Consider the following 21,715-nt stretch of genomic DNA (forward strand, 5'->3'; position numbering starts at 1 on the left):
GAGCAAATCTAGTATACCAAAAATTATACGGAAGCTAAGTAAGGTTGAGCCCAGTTAGTACTTGGATGAGAGATCTAGGAAAACCAGGTGCAGTAGGCATAAAAAAAACAAAAAATAAAAAGCAAATAAATAAAGGATTGTAAGCTGACAAGGTCCTTACAATCTGTAAAATCAACCAAGAGTTGCCTTGCCTAAAAACATAAAAAAAAAAAAAATTACGAAGCACTGGTAGCAAGAAACTAAAGAAGATCTAAATAAATGGAAAGGCCTATGGTTATAGACTATAAGACTTAATGTTATTAGGATGGTAATACTACCAAAGTGATCTACGGATTCAACGCAATCCTTATCAAAATTCCGACTTTTGCAGAAATGGAAAAGCTGATCCTAAAATTCACATGGAATCGCAAGGGACCCAGAATAGCCGAAACAAACTTGTAAATATGCATACACACATGCACACACACACATATATACTCACACACACAGGTGAAGGATTCATAATTCACAATTTCAAAACTTATCAAAGTTACAATAATCAGAACAGTGTGGTACTAACATAAGGACAGAAATAAAATCAATGAGACAGAATTGAGAGTCCAGAAATAAACCTATCTGTCTATGGCCAAATGATTTTCAACAAGGGTGCCAAGATCATTCAATTGGAGGAAAAAAATAGTCATTTTAATAAGTGTTTCTGGGACAACTGGATATCCACATGAGAAAGAGTAAAGTTTGACCCTTACCTCATATCATATACAAAAGTTAATTCAAAATGAATCAAAGACCTAAATGTAAAAACTACAACTTAAAAAAAAACTCTTAGTAGAAAAGAGGTAGATCTTTGTGACCTTGGATTTTGTGATGGGTTCTTAGATACTACACAGGCAACAAAAAACAAGCGACAAAAAAGCAGACAAAAGACACTCAAATAATGGGAAAAAATATTTACAGATCATATATCTGATATCCAAATATATAACTCTTACAATTCAATGATAAAAAGAAAACCCAATTAAAAAACGGGCAAAGGATTTGAATAGACTTTTCTCCAAAGAAGATATACTGATGGCCAATAAACACATGAAAAGATGCACATCACCACTTACCAGTAGGGAACTGCAAATTAAAACCACAAGGAGTATGTGGAGAAATCAGAACCCTTGTGTACTGTTAGTGGGATTGTAAAATTGTATAACCTCTGTAGAAAACACTATGATGATTCTTCAAAAAATTAAAAACAGAATTAGCACATGACCCAGCAATTCCATTTCTGGGTATATGGCCCCCCGAAATTGAAAAAAGGGTCTTAGAGTTATTTGTACAACCATGTTCATAGCAGAATTATTCACAGTAGCCAAAATGTGGAAGCAATCCAAGTGTCCATTGACTGATAAATGGGTAAGCAAAGTGTGACATATACATAATGGGTAAGTGAAGTGTGACATATACATACAACAGAATATACGGCCTTAAAAAAGAAATTCTGCAACATACTACAACATGGATATACTTTGAGGATATGTATTTTACCACAGAAAAAAAGTGCAAAACAAAAACAAAACTCAAGATGCTACTTTCACACTCGCCAGGATGGCTTTGTAAAGGAAAACAAAATAAATGTTGGTGAGAATGTATAGAAATTGGAAAACTTCAACATTGTTGGTGGAAACATAAAATGGTGTAGCTACTATGGAAGAGTCTGGTAGTTTCTCAGAAAGTTAAATATAGTTACCATGATCTAAAAATTCCACTCCTAGGTATATACCCAAGAGAAATGAAAACAGGTGTTCACACAAAAACTTGTATATAGTCATGGTGACATTATTCCTAACAGCCAAGAAGTAGAAACAACACAAATGTTCACCAACTGCTGAATGGATAACAAAATGGGGTATAGCCATACAATAAAATATGATGCAGCTATAAAATGGAATTAAGTCCTGATACATGCTATAACATGGATGAACCCTGGAAACATTACATAAGTAAAAAAAAGCCAGGCACAAAAAGCCATATATTTTTTATTTTATTTATCCTCATTATTCAGATTCTGTATCAGCAAACTCATCGATTCCCAATAATTTATTTGTAATCCCAAAATCAGTGTGTGAGAGAAAACTTCACTAACTCTTCCCAAAAAAGATAAGCCAACTATCCATGTTATTTTGGGATAGTTTTTCAAAATAACTGACTGATGCAATTTTGAAATCTTGAAAATTAAGATGCAGAGAATTCCATATATTTGTGTATGTGTGTATGCATCTATGAATGTGTTTATATGTATTTAGTTATACGTGAGAAAGAGGCTTTTCCAAGGTGACTGAATGTATTTGAAAAAGATTTCAAAAACTCCATCATACTCCCAGGATTTTCAGGCATTTGTAAAGTTTTAGGGTAAGAAGCAAACATACCAAATATTTATTTGAATTTACTGAACATTGAAAATTTAGAAAAAGAGCTAAGTAAGAACTTAGAGAAACAAAATGATGAAAAAATTTATGCTCATTTGGTTCTCACTGAAACCATACGGTTTACAGACAAATTATCTTTAAATATACACGGTCAAACCGGTTCTCTTGCTTGGGCTAAGAATACTGAAGCATGTATCAGACTGTTATGAAACCTGATTCACAATTCTATAGACTGTGCAGAGGTCAGCAAATCTGACCTGCAGCCTGCTTCTCTTCTTAAAGGAAGGAAGCTGAAAAAAAGGAAAGAATGGAGAAAGAAGAAGGTGAGGGTAAAAAGATCAATGCCTCAAAGTCATATTTTCAATTTTAGTATTTTAATATTTACTATTTGGCCTTTTACAGAAAAAAAATTGCCAATCCTTGATCTAGAGAAATAGAAGCACAAAGTTGGTTAATATATGACTCTGTCATGAACCCAAACCATAATTCTGTACACTAGCATAAAGATTAAAAATCCATTCTCTCAATTAACAAAATTAAAAAGTGAATATACGGCATAACTTCAGTATCTATGGCCCTACACTACCCTAAGGTCCAATTTAAATACACACACACACACACACACACACACACACACACACACACACACACGGCAAATACTGCCATGTACTCCTGCTGCTTTTCCCTAAGTGTAAATTCTGTGAAAAACTTTCAGTGCTAAGAATTTACCTTACGCTTCATGGGGTTAACATGATTAATTCCTATCATCACGTGTGGTTTCATGTTGCAAATTGTATTAGAAATGGTAAGAGTAGGGAGATCTCCATTAGGTCACCGAGGTCCTGAGATTTGATTGGGGCAGGGAAAAAGTTAGAAGAAAAAAAGATAACCTGTCTCAGAGGGCACCCTAGACACAGTACCAAGAGACTTCTGTGAGCTCTGACGGTACTCATGGTAAAGACCACCACCTGGGGGCTGTGAGGTCTCAGGCGAAAGCCTAAGGAACCCAGGGACCCCCACGGCAACTTCTAAATGCTGCTCTTCAGCAAGTGCCATACCTTAAAAAGCCCTACTAGTTCACTACCATTCAGTTTAAACTTGTACCCTCAAATTTCTTCTTCTCTAGCCTTACCATATTGACTCTAGTTCAAAGAATCTATCTCAGCAACGCTCAGTTTTAATCAACATACATCTAAAGTGTGTTGAGCTTACACTGAGTACTGAAGCAGAAGCCGAACGGCTGACATGAAGCCCTGTTTCCAGGCCTCTCTAGCCCAGTAGTAAATGAGTACAAAAAAAGTGTTTTCGTGCTGGCAAATAATCACCAAATAATAACCAAGGTCATAATTATCAAATGTTTCTTCAATTTCAGATTTGTTTTCTAGGCAAATTAATTTCAAGTCCAAAATTTTCCTTATACTGTTCAAATTTAACTACTTCCTCTATAATTTTTTTAATTATAACTTAAAAATCACCACAGGCCTCCAAGTGACTTCATTGAAGCTACATATTCTACTAGTCAACCCAACACCGCAGTTAAGAGTAGGAGCCCTCCTGTTGTCCAAATCATCCATAAAATACTTTTCCGACCACAGTTCATTCCTTTCCCAACTCGTATTTATGCATATTCCTGTCTGAGAAGCTGTTCATATTTATGAACCCTTGCCCCAGAAAACCCCATAGCATATGACTTCAGGGGTTCTGAAAATCCCCTGACATTCAATCATTGATCACAGTTTGAAATCTCTGCAGCATTAAGGGAAAAAAAGATATTTGCACAAAACACCATAATGGTAGTTTCTGTGATTTCAGAATGAATTTGGACTTATTACAGTTTTTAAATCAAAAGCAGATTAAGCGAAATCTGAAAAGTATTTACATAATTATATGAATTACCTTGCAAGGATAGAGAAATCACTATTTGTTGGATCAAAAAAGGAGTGAAAAGAATATAAGATTTAAATTAGAAGAACCTGAGTCGATTTTTATCTGTCACTTAAAAGCTAAGTCACGACCTCACATTTCCACTTTACAGATAAAAACACTACAACTTACTTCACAGGGCTGTAAAGATTACATGATACTCAAATATTTTCTGACCACCTATCAAATAAAATACACACACTACAGGTTAAAGTAGCAGTGTGGTAACAATAAAAAAGATGGACCGTCCTCACTTATTCAAATGAAGTACCAAATTACATACTAGGCTCTCACAGTGCCCTACAGAGACTCAAGTGACCAAGACAGAAGCGGTCTCTGCCTTCACACAATGTACAATTATGAAATGTTATCTGCTATAACTGGAAAGGATGTTGTGAATATAGAAAGAGCAGAAGACTCTGTCTTGGAGGAATAGGAATGCCTTTCTTGGGGAAACGAGGAAGCATATAAACAAAACAAAGTGTTTTCAGGAGTGAGTGAGTTTGAACATTAGTAGCACAGGCCCACTGTGGACCAGAATGGCTTGCAGGAGATTGAGGGCCAGACTATACCATGGTATGCAAGCCTCATTAATTTTAATAGTGTAATGAGGAACAATTTCATGTTTTAAATAAGATACTGTCATGAACAAATCAATATTTCCAAAAGATAACTCTGTCTACTAAATGTAGCACAGATTGTAGGGGGCACATAGTCATTCACTATTATTAAGAGGTAATTTATCATTATAAAGATGCGTAATAAAAGTAACTCTTACTACAAAAATTAAGAAATGGTGTCTGCCCTCGAAGATCTCACGGTTCAGTGAGAGGAAACGAGCATGTTAGGAAGTAATTTTAGTGATCTGTTAAGTTTGCTATCACTGTATAGAAATACAGAAAACGAAAAAGCACTATCAGGATGAAATGCAACTGTAAGTTTAAATAAAGGAAGATTAGAAAAAAAAAGAAAGGATATTCTAAGCAAAGAGAACAGTACATACAAGGACACTCATGGAAAGGTAAAAATATATCAACAGCCTGATGTGACTCAAGCACTGAGTGTGTAAGTGAAATTGTTGAGCAAGAAGGTTAGATAAATATAGAAGTACTTATTTAGTTCCTCATATACTAAAGGCATTGCTCTTTAAGTAATGGGAGTCTCTGTGATGCTACTAGAGATTCTTGCTGACCGCAACTGCGTTTTTTTAAAGACAATGCTGTAGTGTCATAAAGGATAACATGAAAACGGAGAAGAACGGGAGCAAGAAGGACAAATAGAAGGATGTTGCAAGAGTCTAAGCAAGGAATGACAAAAGCCTGAATTAAAAATGACAAGGATTAGATGGTGTGGCCTGTTTAACCTGTAAGACAAAAGAAATCTCAGGTGCCCCAAGAAACAGTGATCTTTTAAGGAACAGGCAGAATAGGAACATCAATAAAAGCCACAGAAAACTCAAATGATTCAGAAGAGGGTGTGGTCTCAGAGTAACAGAAGGAGAGACAAGAGAAACGATAGAGAGGTCAAGTACATTATGCGTACACACATTCACTCATATAATACAGAAATACAAATATGTATTTTTTTTTACAGCCTGATTACAGCTCCTACAAGTAATGCCCACTAGCAATGATTTTGTCTAGAGCCCATATAAATCAATGAATAAAGAGCTAAACTGGAGAGCAGAAAAAGCTCTTGCTCAAAAAAGAATACCAACCACAACACGGAAGTGAAAAAAATGATGAATTAGAAAATAACCATCTGGTAACCATCCCTGTTATGTGATTCGGGCATACTTTTTAATTATAAAAGGAAAAACAGTAACACCATTTTGGAGAAACCTGATGGACATCATCTTAACCATGTTATCAAAGTTGACGATGCCAGTAATGGGACAAATCAACATTATGTGAAGAACATTACTGTAATATTCCTCCAGAAAGGTAAAACCTGAATCCAAACAAAAGAAAACTTCAGACAGGCCCAATTTGAGAAATATTCTAAAAAATTCAAAAATATTAAAAACTGTGAAGTTTCTAAAAGACAGAAAAAGATGAGGAATTATTCCAGATTAAAGGATATTAAAGCGATAAAACTCAATGTAACTCTTGATTTCGGATTATAATCTGGAAAAGAAAAAAATTTTTTTTTTTTTTTTTGCTATTTTAGAGGACACGACATGCACAACTGGCAAAATTTGAACCAGGTCCATTGATAATGGCATTGCGTCACTGTAATTTGCTGATTTTGATATGTATATTGTAAGTCATATAGGAGAATGTTCTTGTTTTTATGAAATACTATTCAAATATCTAGGAGTAGCATATGTCTTATCTACAATTTAACTCTTTCAAAAAGTTTTAAAGAGTTTAAGAAAAATGATACGGCAAATGAGGTAAAATGTTAAATTGGGTAAACTGAGTGAAGGGTTTGGAAGAATTTTAAACTGATTTTTTTCTATACTTGCCACTAAAATGTGAATTAGACACAGACTATATACAGAAGAGTATTCCTGCAGTTTTCCTCTAAGTCCGAAATTATATCAGAAATAAAAGTTAGAAACACTTAAGAAGGAAAATCTATATATATTTTTTTTATTATGGTTACATATAAAACTAGATTATACCAACTTATCTAGACTCGAAAATTCTCTTAAGTTTCCAGCTAACCTGACCATGGTCTAGCGAGAACAGTATTCCGAAAAGGTCTCTTCTGGCCTAGTAATTTTATGATATATATATATATATACTCTCCCACTTCTAAGTCTTACATTCAAATAAAGTGACTTTTCCTAAACAAAGTCATGCCTTTTTAAAAAAAACTAAATTCATGGGCTAGAGAAACATGATCATTACGTCTTTAGAATAAAGAGCTTGCCCAAAAGAATAAAGTGTCAAAATGACTTCATTCAAAATCAGGATGTTTAGAGCAGCCAGATTCTGTACTTTATCATTCAGATCTTGTCCTTTACAGAAGGACAAGATAGTAAATGTTTTAGGCTTTGTTGGTCATCCAGTCTCTAAAGCAACTACTCAACTCTACTACTTCAGTGCAAAAGCAGCAGCCATAGACAGGTAAATAAACGAATATGGCTATGTTAAAAAAAAAACAAAACAACACACACACACACACACACACACACACACACAATTATTTACAAAAACAGGTAATGGGGCAGATTTGGCCGATCCATAAGTTAGATGAAAGTATTACCAATAATAATAAAAGGGACTACTAAGAAGTTTAATTTAAGGGCATGTTTGCCTTTTTTTAAATGAGATACTTATTAAAAAATCTCAATGTAGTAGTATCTAATATAGTGTTCTTTAAGGATGAATCTAAATTTTAAAGAAAAGGATAAGTAATGTTGATCTTTTGAAATTACAAAAATCCAGGGCACATAATTTCATTCTGAAATGTTACACTGCAGATTTCATATATAAAATTAAGTATGGACCCAAATTCTAAGTAGTGACTCAGAACTTTTCGTTTGAGTTACTGTTTTATTTGAAGTTTCCATAGAGAGTTTAATGCTTAACTTTGTAGGAAAATGAGGTTTTGTTGAACTAAAGATAATGTCTTGAGATAAAGATGAAAAAGAATAAGAATGGTCATTAAGAGTCCAACTTATCACATGTACAGAACGTTACCCCTAAATCATCAAATTCAGGTGTAACTAACTACCCAGACTTCAGTCCAAGAAGAGAGAGACGCACAGGACGTTTACAAGTGTTTACAAGGCAGGCTCTGGAATCACTAGCCACCACAGTCTCTTGGGTGTTTAACTGCAACTAAAAGTGCCAAATTCACAGGAACCTTACCTCCTCCTCTCATGATCCAAATGAATGAAGATTTTCCAGTCAAGGTTATAATTAATCACCACATATAACCAGCTGTTTTGCCCTGTGAAGTCTAGGGTACATTTTCAGCATGAAGGGTGATGTACAACAATTCCTTTTGAAAAGAGAAATATATGCACATATCCCTGCTGAAAATGTAGCCGTCGATTTGCTTGTGAAAGTGAAGACACGTTCATGTGTAGCAATGTGATAGTTCTTGGTGAGGTCTACTTTAGGAGTCAGAATGTATAAGCCTTGTGGAGCCAAGGCAGTGGTCCTGTGTATAGATGTATAGAAAAAGTAGCTCACTTAATCCTTTCTCGCCAGGAGTCGGGATTTTCCCGGAACGACATCCATTGTCGGCAATGGACGCACCAAAATAACGCCGGCGCCAGTGAGTTAACCACCTCTGTCCTCTTTTCACCTATTATATTTTTCATGCATCATCCAACTTCCCAACCATCTTCCTGTTTCTTCACAGAATGCACGCTAGGTTCTTGTTTCTCTTCAGCACGAAGTTGAAAATGGAGTTGAGAAAAGGAGACACATGGTCAGCTGGTGATGTTAACAAGCTCCTTGCTGCCCTGAGAAGCTAGATGGAAATGGTTCAAGTTACAAGAGGGATCATCATCAGATCTGGGAGGACAAAGAGTAATTCATGAAGCTTCATTCCCTTCCCTCCCGCCCTCTTTCATTTATTGATGATCCCTATAGTCTGCCTTCACAGCAAAATCAAGATTAAGAAATCTGAAGCAACCTCTTTCAGTTCTTCACTCCATCCAGTGTGCAGAAAGGCCAAGCGGAACACTTGTCCAGCAATGTTAAAGTAGCCCCAGAAGGTCAGGGAAGCTCGGAGTGGCTAACATAACCACAATCTGAGATAAATGCTTTTTAGTATGATCTTGGAATTAACATCAGCAACAAACACAGTGCTTGGCAACAGGTGCTTAATAAAGGCTGGTTGAATTAGACATTTTCTTTTCTGCCTATGTCTACTTGAACACATAGGTGGAAGTCAGACAGAAGTAGTTAACTCTTTCAATGCCGGGCTAGCATGGATATACAGTAATCACATAAAGTTAATGTGTTGCTCTAAAACTTTCAAATTATGGGTTTTTGATTTCAGACTTCTTGTTAGATGCTAAAATTTTTGTTTTTCTTTCTTTTTTTAAGGACAACAATAATCATAGTTTTGACATTAAAACCATGGTAAATGTTAAAGAATGATAAATGAATTAAGAACCCCAACACCAATATATAACACAACATCATAGTTCAGTCAAATAAAAACATTTCTCAGTAATGTACTTCTAGATGGGTAATGATTCCAGAGCAAACTAAAGGTTGAAGAAAGAGGATTTTGTTTAATGGTTTTCTTAATGCTAAGAATCGGGATAAACCCAAAGTATAAAGGTTAAGAAGGATATATTTTAAGTATGAATAAAATTTTAAACCTCAAATCATGAGGATCATCAAGTTATATAGTATTATGCAACTGCCTTTATCTTTCAGATAAGAGTGGGGAGCATAACAGGCAGGGGGAGAAGTAATTTTGTAGGACTCAAAAATGTATGTCTAGAATGTGAGTTTAAATGATCAGTTATATCTAACTGGGTTAAGGATATCCTAGAGAGTAATTCATATCACAATTACAATAAAATAACAAAAAACAAAAAAAATACTACCATATAGAGAAGCAAAAATATTTACTTTTTCAGATTTTAAGAAGAGGTACGTTTTTAAGAAATTATGATGATTATGTCTTCTTTTTACTATCATTATCAATCAGAGAATTCTCAGGCAAAGGTGAACTACTGGGTCTACGACCCCACTCTCTATACAATACACTGCGTCTGTAAGGCCTTTACTATGTCATCTGTGTACTTGTCTCCATTTCCACGTTCCACCTTCCTTACTGAGCCAGCCGTAGTACGGGCTCTACTAACGGTCTCCACGCACGAGGGACTTCTTCCAGGGACTCTTGTGCCCTCACAAAATATGCCTTAAATAAAGGTCTGCCCAAGTAACTGTCCCAGTATCTCTTTTAATTAATTGCAATTCCAGTTCCTGTAGTTCACATGTTGTATCATAAGCAGATTTACTAGGAACCCTTCCTTTTAGATTTATAAAAAGGTCAGATTTCATAAGGCTTAGTCAGGCTGAGTTTATGCTGAACTGTAAGTGATGAAAAAGTAGCATGAGTAATAGCTCAAATAGGTAAATGAGCTGAAACCACACCACACTTAAAGAAGGGTCTCAACATAGCAAATTGCGAATGCCGAAAATAAGCACAGTGCACAAACAACCAACTACTCGTTTTGATCAGTGTAAGGCCAGTTCCACATGGGTCAAATTGCAGGATCTAATGGGTGAGCTTTGTAGTCATAACTGGGGACAGAGAGGATTCAGGTATCCATCTTGCTGCAAATAAATCTGTATTGCTGGTTTATTCTGGTTGCTTCACCTCTGGCAGAAGAAAGGAGGAACAGAAAAATAGAAGCTAGAAATGTAAGCTGTTCCCACAGGATCCTCAACACCTGGATCCGATTCAGATCACTTACAACTGAAATGAACCACATCTCTCCTAGGCTCATCCTGTTATTCACTTCTGTGTTTACCCAAGAGCCAAACTGGGTTTTCTGCAAAGCAAACCCTGTACATCTTGCTCCATTCTTTAACAAGAGATTATGTATGCATTAGGTGTAAGGTTCCAGACCTTTCTGTTTTTCCTCTAGATAGCATCTTTTGTTCAAAGAAACAGGCATTTATTTAAAGGCAGGTCTATTTCAGAAACAATAATGAAACTGAATACCAACTAGCTCCATAAAAGTTGTTTTACTAGAATGGAAATTTATGTTAAATAATTTTTGATGAGAAGCTAAATTATCTTGATTTTCCAATTTTTTATTTTAATTAATTTCTAGTTAATCCAATAAATTAGTTTCCAATTAATTTAAACATTTTTTTCTTACATAGAATTTTCAAACATGGTATCATGTTTGTTACTCAAAGGATTTTTGCTTTTGTTTTCAATGTAAAAAGCACTTTAATGACTGAATTTCCTGTTGTGATTTACTCTTCTAAACGAGGAGAGGGGGGACACTTGTATATTAGCTTGGCTGGTATATCTCTTGCCAAGGTTTAAAAGATGTTTGAGACATTTATAATTAGCTGACAACAGTATTCCAATTTTCAAAAATACATGTACAACTGGAAGAGTAGATCATTCAATTTTAGGTCTGTGGAACTCTAAACCTGAGTAACTCAGGTTAAAAGGAACTGAAATGCTTTCTTACCTTTAGGTCTTTCCAACTGTCCAGGAGCTTGGTGGCCAAATCACTTATATCTACTGTTTTATCTGGCTGTTCCTGGCTCCGTTCACTCTCCACATCAGATACACCCTCCTCTTCATCTTGGGATGGTGTTTCCTCAGCAATGTGGTCTTCTAGTTTTGTGCCATTGCTCTCCTTAGGCTCTATTTCGGGGTCAGCCTCTGCTTCAGATGTGGGTAGCTTACTGGCCTCCATGGCAATTTCACCATCAACTTTAGATTCAGGCAGCTGTTGTGTGAGGAGCTGTTGTGACTGTAACTCTTCTTCTTCTTCCACAGGGACACTTTCAAACTGGTCAAGGTCCTCTTTGCCATCTTTGCCTTCTAGCTCACTGGTAGCATCAGATATCGCACTGTCCATGCTATTTTCACTTATAATTTTCAGTCTGCGAAACATGAGCTTCTTGGGGGTGTCTATGTCAGCTTCTGTGCTCAGCTTGGTGGAGGGATCAGGTGTGTTGAGAGGTGTGTGAGCACGTGATGTATTCTCACTAGAATACCCATCTCCTTCACTCAACTGAGGGACAGCAGTCTTGGTCTGAGACCAACGTTGAATAATTGGAAGTACTTTGCTTTCCTCCAACATGTTTTTAGTAGGAATGGGTAAGTGTTCCAAAGTCTTTATAATCTGATTAAACACAATTAAAAAAAAATCACATCACTTTGTATAGTGAATTTTGAAACCTCTGAATGGAAGTCAGATCATTTCTGCAGGAGCAGTGTGGTTTTTTTTTTTTTTAATTTTTTACTGTCTTATTAAATTCAGATCTAAGTCTCTGTAACCACAGAAAGATTTAAATGTCTCAATATTACTTTCCTATAGAAAGGAATGAAAATTGTTTTAATAAGACTGACCAGCAAGAATAAAATGTGCAAGAGGTGACTATGCACATCAAATAGGACTGATTAATATTATTACTCTCCATTAGTAGTTCTCCAACCTGGGTAGATTTTTAAAAATATACATACACTGCTAGACCTCGCCTTGGGTATCTTTTTCTAAAAAGTTTCCCAAGTGACTGTGATACAGGCTTGGGAACTATGCAACAACATATATCGTAACTCCACTAACAATGCTGCCAACGAACATTTATTAGATCTTTTAAAACGCTTATTTACTTCTCGAGATATTCTTACTCTTGTCATCCAGAATTCAGCTCCTCACTAAGTTTTTAGCACCCCAGAATTTAAGTTTCATATGGTTTGCTATCTTTTAAACTATGGTTTTAGCAACAAAGTGCATCTTTCACTTAATGAGGATATTACATCTTGCTCTTACAGTTCCCAACTATGTAATAGCAATCTTAAAAGGATACTATAAAGAATGCCATGGCCCAAACACACTATGAGCAAGGTGTATGTAAAGGTTATAGTTACTGCAATGATATTGGAATGATGAAATGATTTAAAACCAGCGGTGAATGTAGTGCTAAATTCATTATCTTTGATAATGCCATCAACCTGAGCAATCAGCACAGTGGTTTTAAGAAACAAGCAAGCTGAATGTGGACTGACCTCTTCCTGAAGTTTCTGGTTACTTTCCCGGCCTTCACCTAACTCTGCCATCCAGATCCACAACAAAGACAGTCCATGACGTTCCAGAAAGGACTTCAGGCAAGACTGTGAGTGGGTGTTCTTCCAGGGGAAGGGAAGTAGGATGCAGAGTATTGTAGGGGGATGGGGGTGGGGAGAAGAATACCAGATGAGAGTGTTAAAGAGGGCCCACAAAGAGGACAAAGGAGTTCATTTACATTCCCCAAATCCTAGAAACTATTTTGATTAACTCAACTAGAACTACATAACTAATAAATGCTTTAGAGTAAGAGAGAATCTTTGTGTACCTAAAATGTATCTAGTTGAACTAGACTTTACTAAAGTAGAAAATTATGTAAATATAAATATCATTTACAACGAAACTCAATTCCAAAGGACTAAGAAAACAATTACTTTCACCATTTTTACTGAAAAAGCTAGAAACTATATACATTACTGTTTAAATAATTTTCTATCCTTTTGGATGCTTGTTCAAAAGGCTTTTTACCTTTTATATATATTTTTTAATCATCCATTTTTTATTTACCAAATTCGTGTGGCATAATTTAATTGATAAACTGGAGTAAATGAGATTACTGTTAAAATTTCTTGCTTTGAGATCCTGTGGTAAAAATGGCTTTGGCATGCTAATAATCAAAGGGGGGGGGAAATTATCAAGTGTCATGAATTGTTACACAAAAAAATACCACCATGTTCTTTGACCTAAGGGAGAAAGCAAACAAGATCTAATAGATTAAATGATGCTGAACTCTTAAGCCCTTTTTAAGAGTATAAGCTTTCAAAGTCATGTAGAACTCACATATCCATTTAAAAAACAAGAGTAATTCTTCTCATCAGAATTATACCTTCTCCATTCATCATTCTGGATTGTAGTTTAAATATTCCACCTCGAATTCAGAAAAAAAACATGAATTAATATCAAAGTGTTCACCTGTATGAGCTCGAGACAGGTAAGTTTCTGCTCCAAAGTTTCAATTCTAACCATTAGCCGGGATAAGCTGAGCACCTGATTTTTATCAGAGAGACCCTCACCGTTCTCCATCAGAGCTTCTAGCTCTCCATCCACCTACCACAGCAAAGAAAAATATCTGGTTATAAAACAACAATAAAACCACACTAATATAAGAATCAAGCAACATGAAAAGATACTCAACCTCACCAGTAATAAGGAAAATGCAATTAAGACCACAATGAGAAACCATGCTATACTCACTAGATTGGGGAAAAAATTTTAAGTCTGATAATATCAAGTCTAGGTAAAGACATGGATCAAAAATAACTTTTATATACTGTTGATGAAAGTATAAATTGGTATGATCAATCTGAAAAGCATTTCATTCACTCATCAAATATTTACCAAGCACTTATCATATGTCATGTATAATTCTAGGTGCCAAAGACATTGCAATGAACCAAAACAACAACAAAAAAATCTGCCCTATGGGAGACAAAGAACAAATTATATTAAGTGAAAAGTGTATCAGAAAAAAATAAAGCATAAGCTTGAAAAATAAATATTTATATCTCCTATGCCTAGCAACTCCACACCTACACATGTGAATTCAGAAAATCTTAAGAATGCTCACTGAACAACCATCCATAATAGTAAAAAACTGCCAACGACCCAAATGTCTGTGGCCAGGTTAAATAAACTGGCACGTTAACACAATGGAATGTTATACCACAGTGAAAGTAATACAGTGTGGCCAAATGCAACAACATTAATCAATCTTACAAATATAATGTTATGTGAAAAAGTAAGTTCCAGAAGATTATATGCTATACAAATCTGTTTTTATGCACCTCAAAACCAAATATTTTATAGATACATATCTGAAAATTTTATTTTTTTAAAAAAAGCAAGGGACATAAGACACAAAATCCAAACAATGGTAACCTCTAGGGCAAGAGTCCCCAACCCTTTAGGAACCCAGATGCACAGAGGTGAGCAGCGGGCCAGAGAGTGAAGCTTCATCTGTGTTTGCTGCAGCTCCCCAGCGCTAGCATCAGTGCCTCAGCTCCACCTCAGATCATCAGGCATTAGATTCTCACAAGAGCACCGGTCCCTGGTGCCAAAAAGGTTGGGACCGCTGCTCTAGGGGATAAGCAGGGAGAAGGAAGCAGAGGAGTGGTCATGACAGGTTATTTTATAATTATGCATTGTAATTTACATATAGTCTTTGAATGGTACAAATATTATATTTATATAATAGAAACAACAAAAAAAGTCAATCTACCAAAGATTGTTTTCCAGCTGTGTTGTTGCAGTTTTAAAAGATATAAGGATGCTTTCACAGAACTACTGCGAAGATAAAATTAATTCATATAAAAACAAACAATGAAGTATTAATTATAAATGTTAATGTTAAACCTCTAAGAGGCCTAAGAAGGAAGGGAGTGATTAGAATGAGAGTAACCAGAAATAAATTCACAGAAGAATTAGAAACAGGTAAGATAAAGAGGAGGGAGAGAGTGAACAAAGTAGAGGAAAAAGCTTGAATAAGGAAAAATAGGAAATTATGATAGTGCATAGCTCAGGTTGGGTGGAGTGAGAAAAATTTTATCAAAAGGAAGGCTGTTATTAGATTAGAAGATCTCAGATGTAATATAAAACAATCTGGATTTGAGGTGACTGAATCCCGAACAAGGGAGTAATGTGATCAAATCGAAATGGAATTTGAGAAAAACGAGTACAGCAATAACAATGAAATCTAGACAAGATAGAGACTGAAGAGATATAAGTCAGCATTAAATCAACCTGGCATGAAATGATAAAAGTTTAGAATGAGCTGATAATAAATTATAGAAAAGGAAATTTTAAAAAAGTCTTAAGAAATTTTCTGTTACTTAACTGGCTATTACCAACACATTTACTATAATTTTAAGCAAGGCATTTCTATTTCATAGTATACCCTAAAATTCACATTATGGTAAAGAACAAAAATAATGAGAAAATACAAAATGCTGCCTGCAAGAAGTTGAAGATATGTAAATTCATTTTTTCCTTCTAAATATATATTTAAGACTCGTTCTTTTTATTTCCAGTATTATTTCTTAATTTTTGAACAGATTAAATACATGAAAAGAAAAGCTAGGACAATTTCCTGAAAGATGTTTTTTCCTTGCATACCCTAAATGTATACTGTCCCATATCTCAAATTCTAGAAGCGTAGAATAAGAAAGACCAAAGGCTTTAAAATTCCACTTTCCCCACTAAATGCAAAGCCATAATCTTCCTTTCAACAGTTTTGAGATACAAATATTTAAATGGGTGAAAGGTTAGAGATAGGATTATTTTTCTTTCACAATTAGGCATGTAATGATTCCCTAACTCTGAAAACTTAGAGACAAAACTGAGTTGTCATATTCATTTAATAAACATTTATTAAATAAATAACACTATATATAATGCACTGTACAACATAAAAAAGTAGCATTCTTATCTTAAGGAAATATACACTAAAAATACAGAAACTGAATAACAAAATTCTGCAGATGAACAACCTTTGAACATTTCTACTATGATTATAAATTTAATGGTTATATTGGCATATATAAAGTTGGGCATGCCAGTCGCAATGGTGATATGATGCAGCTTCCATAATTCTGGATACTCAAGCTGACAATCAATTGTAGAATTAATAACTTTTAGACTATGGGGCAGTGGGGAGGGCAGCAGAGGAGAGCACAGAACATCTGAGTTGGATTGCTTTTACTAATTTACACTTACTGAAAGTATTTATTTTTCATTTATGGCTCACCACCTTCCAAAACATATCTGAGGTAACAAACAGCATAAAAGTATAAGAATTAGGATGTATTTTCATAAATTATTGATAATTAAAAACTTATATGTACATTTACACACAATTGTACAGCACTTAAAATTTTATTGTTAAGTACTAAATCAGTCCAAAATTTTATTCTTTTTTAATACTTCCTGATAAAATATATTATAAAGTATATAAACAATTAGTAAATAAACAGATTAGGAAACAAACGTGAGCAACATTCATGCAACCAACACTCAAGTTAAAAAAAAAAAGGAACAATGCCGGTGGTCCTAGAGTCCTCGGCCTCTTCCTTGTTCTAACGCCTCTTCTCTGCTCCAGGGAGAACACATCCTAACTTTTTAAGAAATGGTTCTCTGATTTAAAAAAACAGATTTGCTAGTTTTTAGAAATCCTTGTTATAATTTAATTTTTTCTAATTTTAATCTTTATGGAAATGAAATCATACTGGACAAAATCTTGGGTCATACCTTTTCATTCAACCTTCAATTTTAAGAGTCATTCATATTGCTGCGTGCAGCCACAGTTCTTTCATTTTCATGACTAGTTTTCACTGTATGATTACATTATAATTTATCCATTCTAACGTTAGCAGATGCTGAGTTGTTTCTGCTTTTCCCAAAATAATCAGTGCTGCTATGACCCCTGATGTACACTGTAACTAGTTTCTCTCTGGTTATACACCCAGGAGTGTAAGTTCTGGTTCATATAGTATATGTACATTCACCTTCAGTAAATATGCCAAAGTGGTTTTGAAAGTGGTTGCGTCCATTTATACAACTAGTATCATACGAGATCTCCTGTCGTTCTGATGCATTATCAGACTTAATTTTTATTAATCTGGTATATAAATGACATCTGATAGTTTTAAATGTTCGTTATGTATTGAATGCAAATATTTCCTCTTTTTTGCGGCTTTCCGCCCTTTTTCTTATGTAAATTAGTTATCACTAATTTGTTTCACAAACTGAAGAGACTAAGGAAAGTTTCAGACAAACTACAAATTACAAATAGCAGCAGATAAATTTAGGGATTTACTATACCTTTATCAACTATGTACTTAAAGTACCTAGTTTAATTTGTGACATACCCAAAGACAATTACCTGTCTCAGAAGAGCTTATAGTCTTGTTAATGTAAGTTGTACAAAGATGTAATCAATCATAAGAGCAAGAAATAAAAAATGTTTGCCAATCAAGGGCTAATACGAAGACACACACTACAGTGTCTTTAACATATCCTTATTAATAGTTAAAAGATGGAAAACTGTATTTTAAACTGCTGATATCTTGTCCTCTCCATCAAATCTCTACCCAAAAGAAGTCCTAAGACTCCCTCTTGGGAATTCAAGAGGTGCTATTTTTATGATTCTACTTAACTGAATCTGATCACTCAGAATCTAGAAGGGGATTTCAGCAGGAGACAATCCAAGTAACACTAGAGTTACCCTCTTCACCCTGGGTCATTCCTCCATCTGGGCAAAGTTTCATCCAAAACATTCCTATTCCAAAATAACTTCTCATCTAGAGCATCTCATGACTTCAGCCCACTAAGTGACCAGATTCATGTTACATCTAATTCAGTCCACAATACAAAGGACGATATTGATATTGACATACTATTACCAGAATAAAAACAAGCAAACAAAAAACAGGAACCTACACCTTGGTTCTTTGAGGTTGTTCTTTAATCTTAACAGGAAAGTAGAAAGACATTGGGTATTGGAATGATGGAGGTACAGCACAGCCTAAGAAACCATTATACAACAAGGACACTCCCACCAATAATGTAATTATTTTCAAAATAATTTTTTAAAAATGTGTTTGTTCTGTAAGTTTTGAAAACAGGAAACAGCCAAAGGTAAGTTTTTATGGAGATTAAACATATTAGGTCAATATGTTTAATGGCTATTTTCTGGCTATTCTGGTAACCTATCAATTACATGAAGTAACAAAAATAAAAGCAATCTTAATGAAGTTTAAAGAAAAACTTCCTGTAATGGCGAAGTCAAGAAGGCTAATAATAGGCTATGACCCAGTGACTCCACTTTCAGGTATACACCTTAGAAATGTGTGCAAGAGACATGTGCAAAGATATTAACTGTTGATGTTAAGACCAGAAAGCCAGAAACACAAGTGTCCATTAGTAGGAACGTAAACTGTTATATGACGAAAGACTTTACAGCAGTTAAAAAATATACGTATCGACATGGATCAAATTTTAAAATAAGCATAAAAAACAAATTATATATTCATATGTATCATACCATTTCTAAAACACTCTTATAACTCTACACAAAACAACTCAATATATTTTAAAAAGCAGAAACATTGGCTGTTATGACCATCTTTTTCTCAGAGTCGGGAGGGGATGGAACTGCTCTCTCTCTCTGACTGCAGTGCAAAACAGTGGTTAAAAGTAAAGATAAGAGTTAGACTAGTTCATTTCCATCACTTACTACATGACCTGTAAGATCTCTGTGCCTCCGTGTTCTCATCTGTAAAATAGGGAAAATCCTTGTGCCTTATTTAAGGGTTTGAGAATTAAATGAGTTAATGTATAAAGTGCTTAGTGCTTGGCACACAGCTACACTAACACAATACTCTAAAGAGCATCCGTTCATCTTGGGCAGTAGAAACATGGGTATTTGTTATAAACTCTCCTTTCTGTATTTTTTAAATGGCCCTTTACGAGGTCCTTTTTTGGATTTTTAAATGGCCCTTTCCAATACTTTTTGCTATCTATGTCTTCTTAAAGAATTCACATTCGCCATAATTAATTCCCTCCAGTTAACTTGGGCTTACTGATATCACCTTTTAACCACTATACTTTTATCCCCTTCCTCCATTATGTTTTCTAGCTCCTCATCTAAACAGTAAGATTGATGCCATTTATAATTCTGTCCCAGGAATGAGCTAACTGCAAAAGAATCACAAAGGGATATACTAACACCCATATCCCCCTAGCTCCTCCTTCTAGCCCTCAACTAATTCACAGGTCTTAGGACAGGCCCAGAAATGTAAATTTTCATTATGGACCCTGATAGGTGGTTATGAGGCTGAGAAACACTGCTCTGAAAAAGGGATTCTCAGAAAAAGGGAAGGGAAATTTTTAAAAACAACACAAAGTCCTTGTCCCAGTTAAGAGTCCCTTTAGTAGAAAGATACCTTCTGCTCCAGTAGTAACTCCGGTGAGCTGGGGTAGAAAAAAGGCCATTAACTACTCTTTTAATATACATAATAAAAAGACCATTTGCGACTGTTCCTTTCTCACTCTTGGGTTGTCCGTTACCTCTCAAAACACTTTATACTCCAAAGAGGGTTTTCATAGATTTTAAGAACACTTGCAAACTTTAGAGTTCCAAACAAAAGACAAACTCAACATCAAAAGATTAGAAAGAGATCAGACTTAAGTGAGTTAACAAGTAAACATTTTATTTGCATTTAGGATTAGGAGTTTTATAGGCTCTGAAAAACCATTAGTCCATGTGTTTTCAAGAAGACTTCATTAGTTCTCAGTACCCAATTCTAATCTCTATGAACTTGAAATAAAAATAGCAACCATCCATCCCTCTTTTCCATGCTTATTTCATCTGATTCTGAATTTCTCTGGTTGTAATTTTGACTTTTCAAACCTCAACTGGAAAAGTTACCTCCCTTTGTAAAGTGTATATGGTGAAAGTTGAAAGAAAAATGGAACACTTACTGAATCTTTCTTACGAGATCGTTCCTTCTTCATTTTCCCTCCTGCTGCTCTGATGCTGACTCTATTCTCTCCTCCCAGGTAACCGCGGCAATTGGCTGACCCACAGAAACATTTCTGAGCTTCTTTTCTGTTCAAGAAGCATAGGAAGGATGTCGGTTATGTGAAAGTAAACCGAAACAAAATGTCGACAATATAACAATTACAAGAGATGAGTCAGTCTAGCCTAAATAATAAAAACAATTAATTTGAGACTCCAACAAACCTGATACTATCTAATGCAAATGCCTGAAATTGCTTTGAAAAAATATTCATTCTTTTCCCAATTTTCTTTTACTAGCTAGACAAAAGTAGCGAAGAAGTTAATGAGTCATTTCTCCATTGTATAAGACTACCTATTAACATATGAAAATAAGAGATCATATACATATTTGAGCTAAGAACTACATTACTTAAATAATTTAATTGCTTAAATATACCTATTACTTACATGTAAATATTTAACTGGCACAGAGAACAAACAAAATGTATTATTATAAACAGATATACAAAGATGTAAAATTCATTAGTATAGGAAACACATGATTATTAAAAGTCATCATCATATAAGGATGAGACACTAATTATAAATATGGTAATAAACATAACCATGGAGTTAAGGAAAAGTTGTGGAAAGAACACAGGCCTAAGTCCATAGGCCTCGGTACAAACTACCTCTGCAATTTACTTACTGTGTGACCAGAGAGAGCTACCTGTGGTTAACATGAAAGACTATTCCCAAAGTAAACTGATAGATTCAGTATATAACAGTAGCAATCAGAGGAGCAAAAATAAATTAGTCAATAAATAGAGCAGGGGATCACAAATAGCACCTGATTTCCAGTTGCCCTTCCTTCAAGGAGGACAGTGCAAACACAAGAGAAAAAATATGGAGCTCTATACAAAACCTGGCCTGCACTCACTTATCCTGACTACCCGACCATTGCCTAGATCCACCAGTTCATGAGGTGTTGCAAAATAGTAATAGTGGTACCACTTCATTTATTAGCTGAAATAACCTCTATAATGAACTTCCCCTCATCAACTATTTGGTTAAACCTGAAGTAGAATTCACTTGGAAAAGGCAAGATAAATGCTTGACTTTTTTCCCTTTTTTAAAATT

General features: G+C 34.9%; 1 protein-coding gene across 5 annotated transcripts in view; it reads right to left on the bottom strand.

The window, feature by feature from the left end:
* Positions 1-21,715, bottom strand: part of SETD2 (SET domain containing 2, histone lysine methyltransferase) — a 102,975-nt gene that overhangs the window by 41,919 nt on the left and 39,341 nt on the right. For 3 of the 5 annotated variants that reach the window (XM_016141388.2, XM_016141386.2, XM_016141385.2), the window contains exons 9-12: positions 20,557-20,683; positions 13,993-14,127; positions 13,023-13,142; positions 11,473-12,135 (exon numbers count right to left, since the gene is read on the bottom strand). In XM_016141388.2, the coding sequence (XP_015996874.1) occupies positions 11,473-12,135; positions 13,023-13,142; positions 13,993-14,127; positions 20,557-20,683 (1,045 nt within the window). Of the gene's footprint in view, positions 1-8,158; positions 8,769-11,472; positions 12,136-13,022; positions 13,143-13,992; positions 14,128-20,556; positions 20,684-21,715 lie in introns of all 5 variants that reach the window. The other 2 variants (XR_001596450.2, XR_001596451.2) reach the window with 2 other exon arrangements.

The sequence above is a fragment of the Rousettus aegyptiacus genome, unplaced genomic scaffold, assembly GCF_014176215.1.
Source record: "Rousettus aegyptiacus isolate mRouAeg1 unplaced genomic scaffold, mRouAeg1.p scaffold_m13_p_4, whole genome shotgun sequence".
Lineage (NCBI taxonomy): Eukaryota > Metazoa > Chordata > Mammalia > Chiroptera > Pteropodidae > Rousettus > Rousettus aegyptiacus.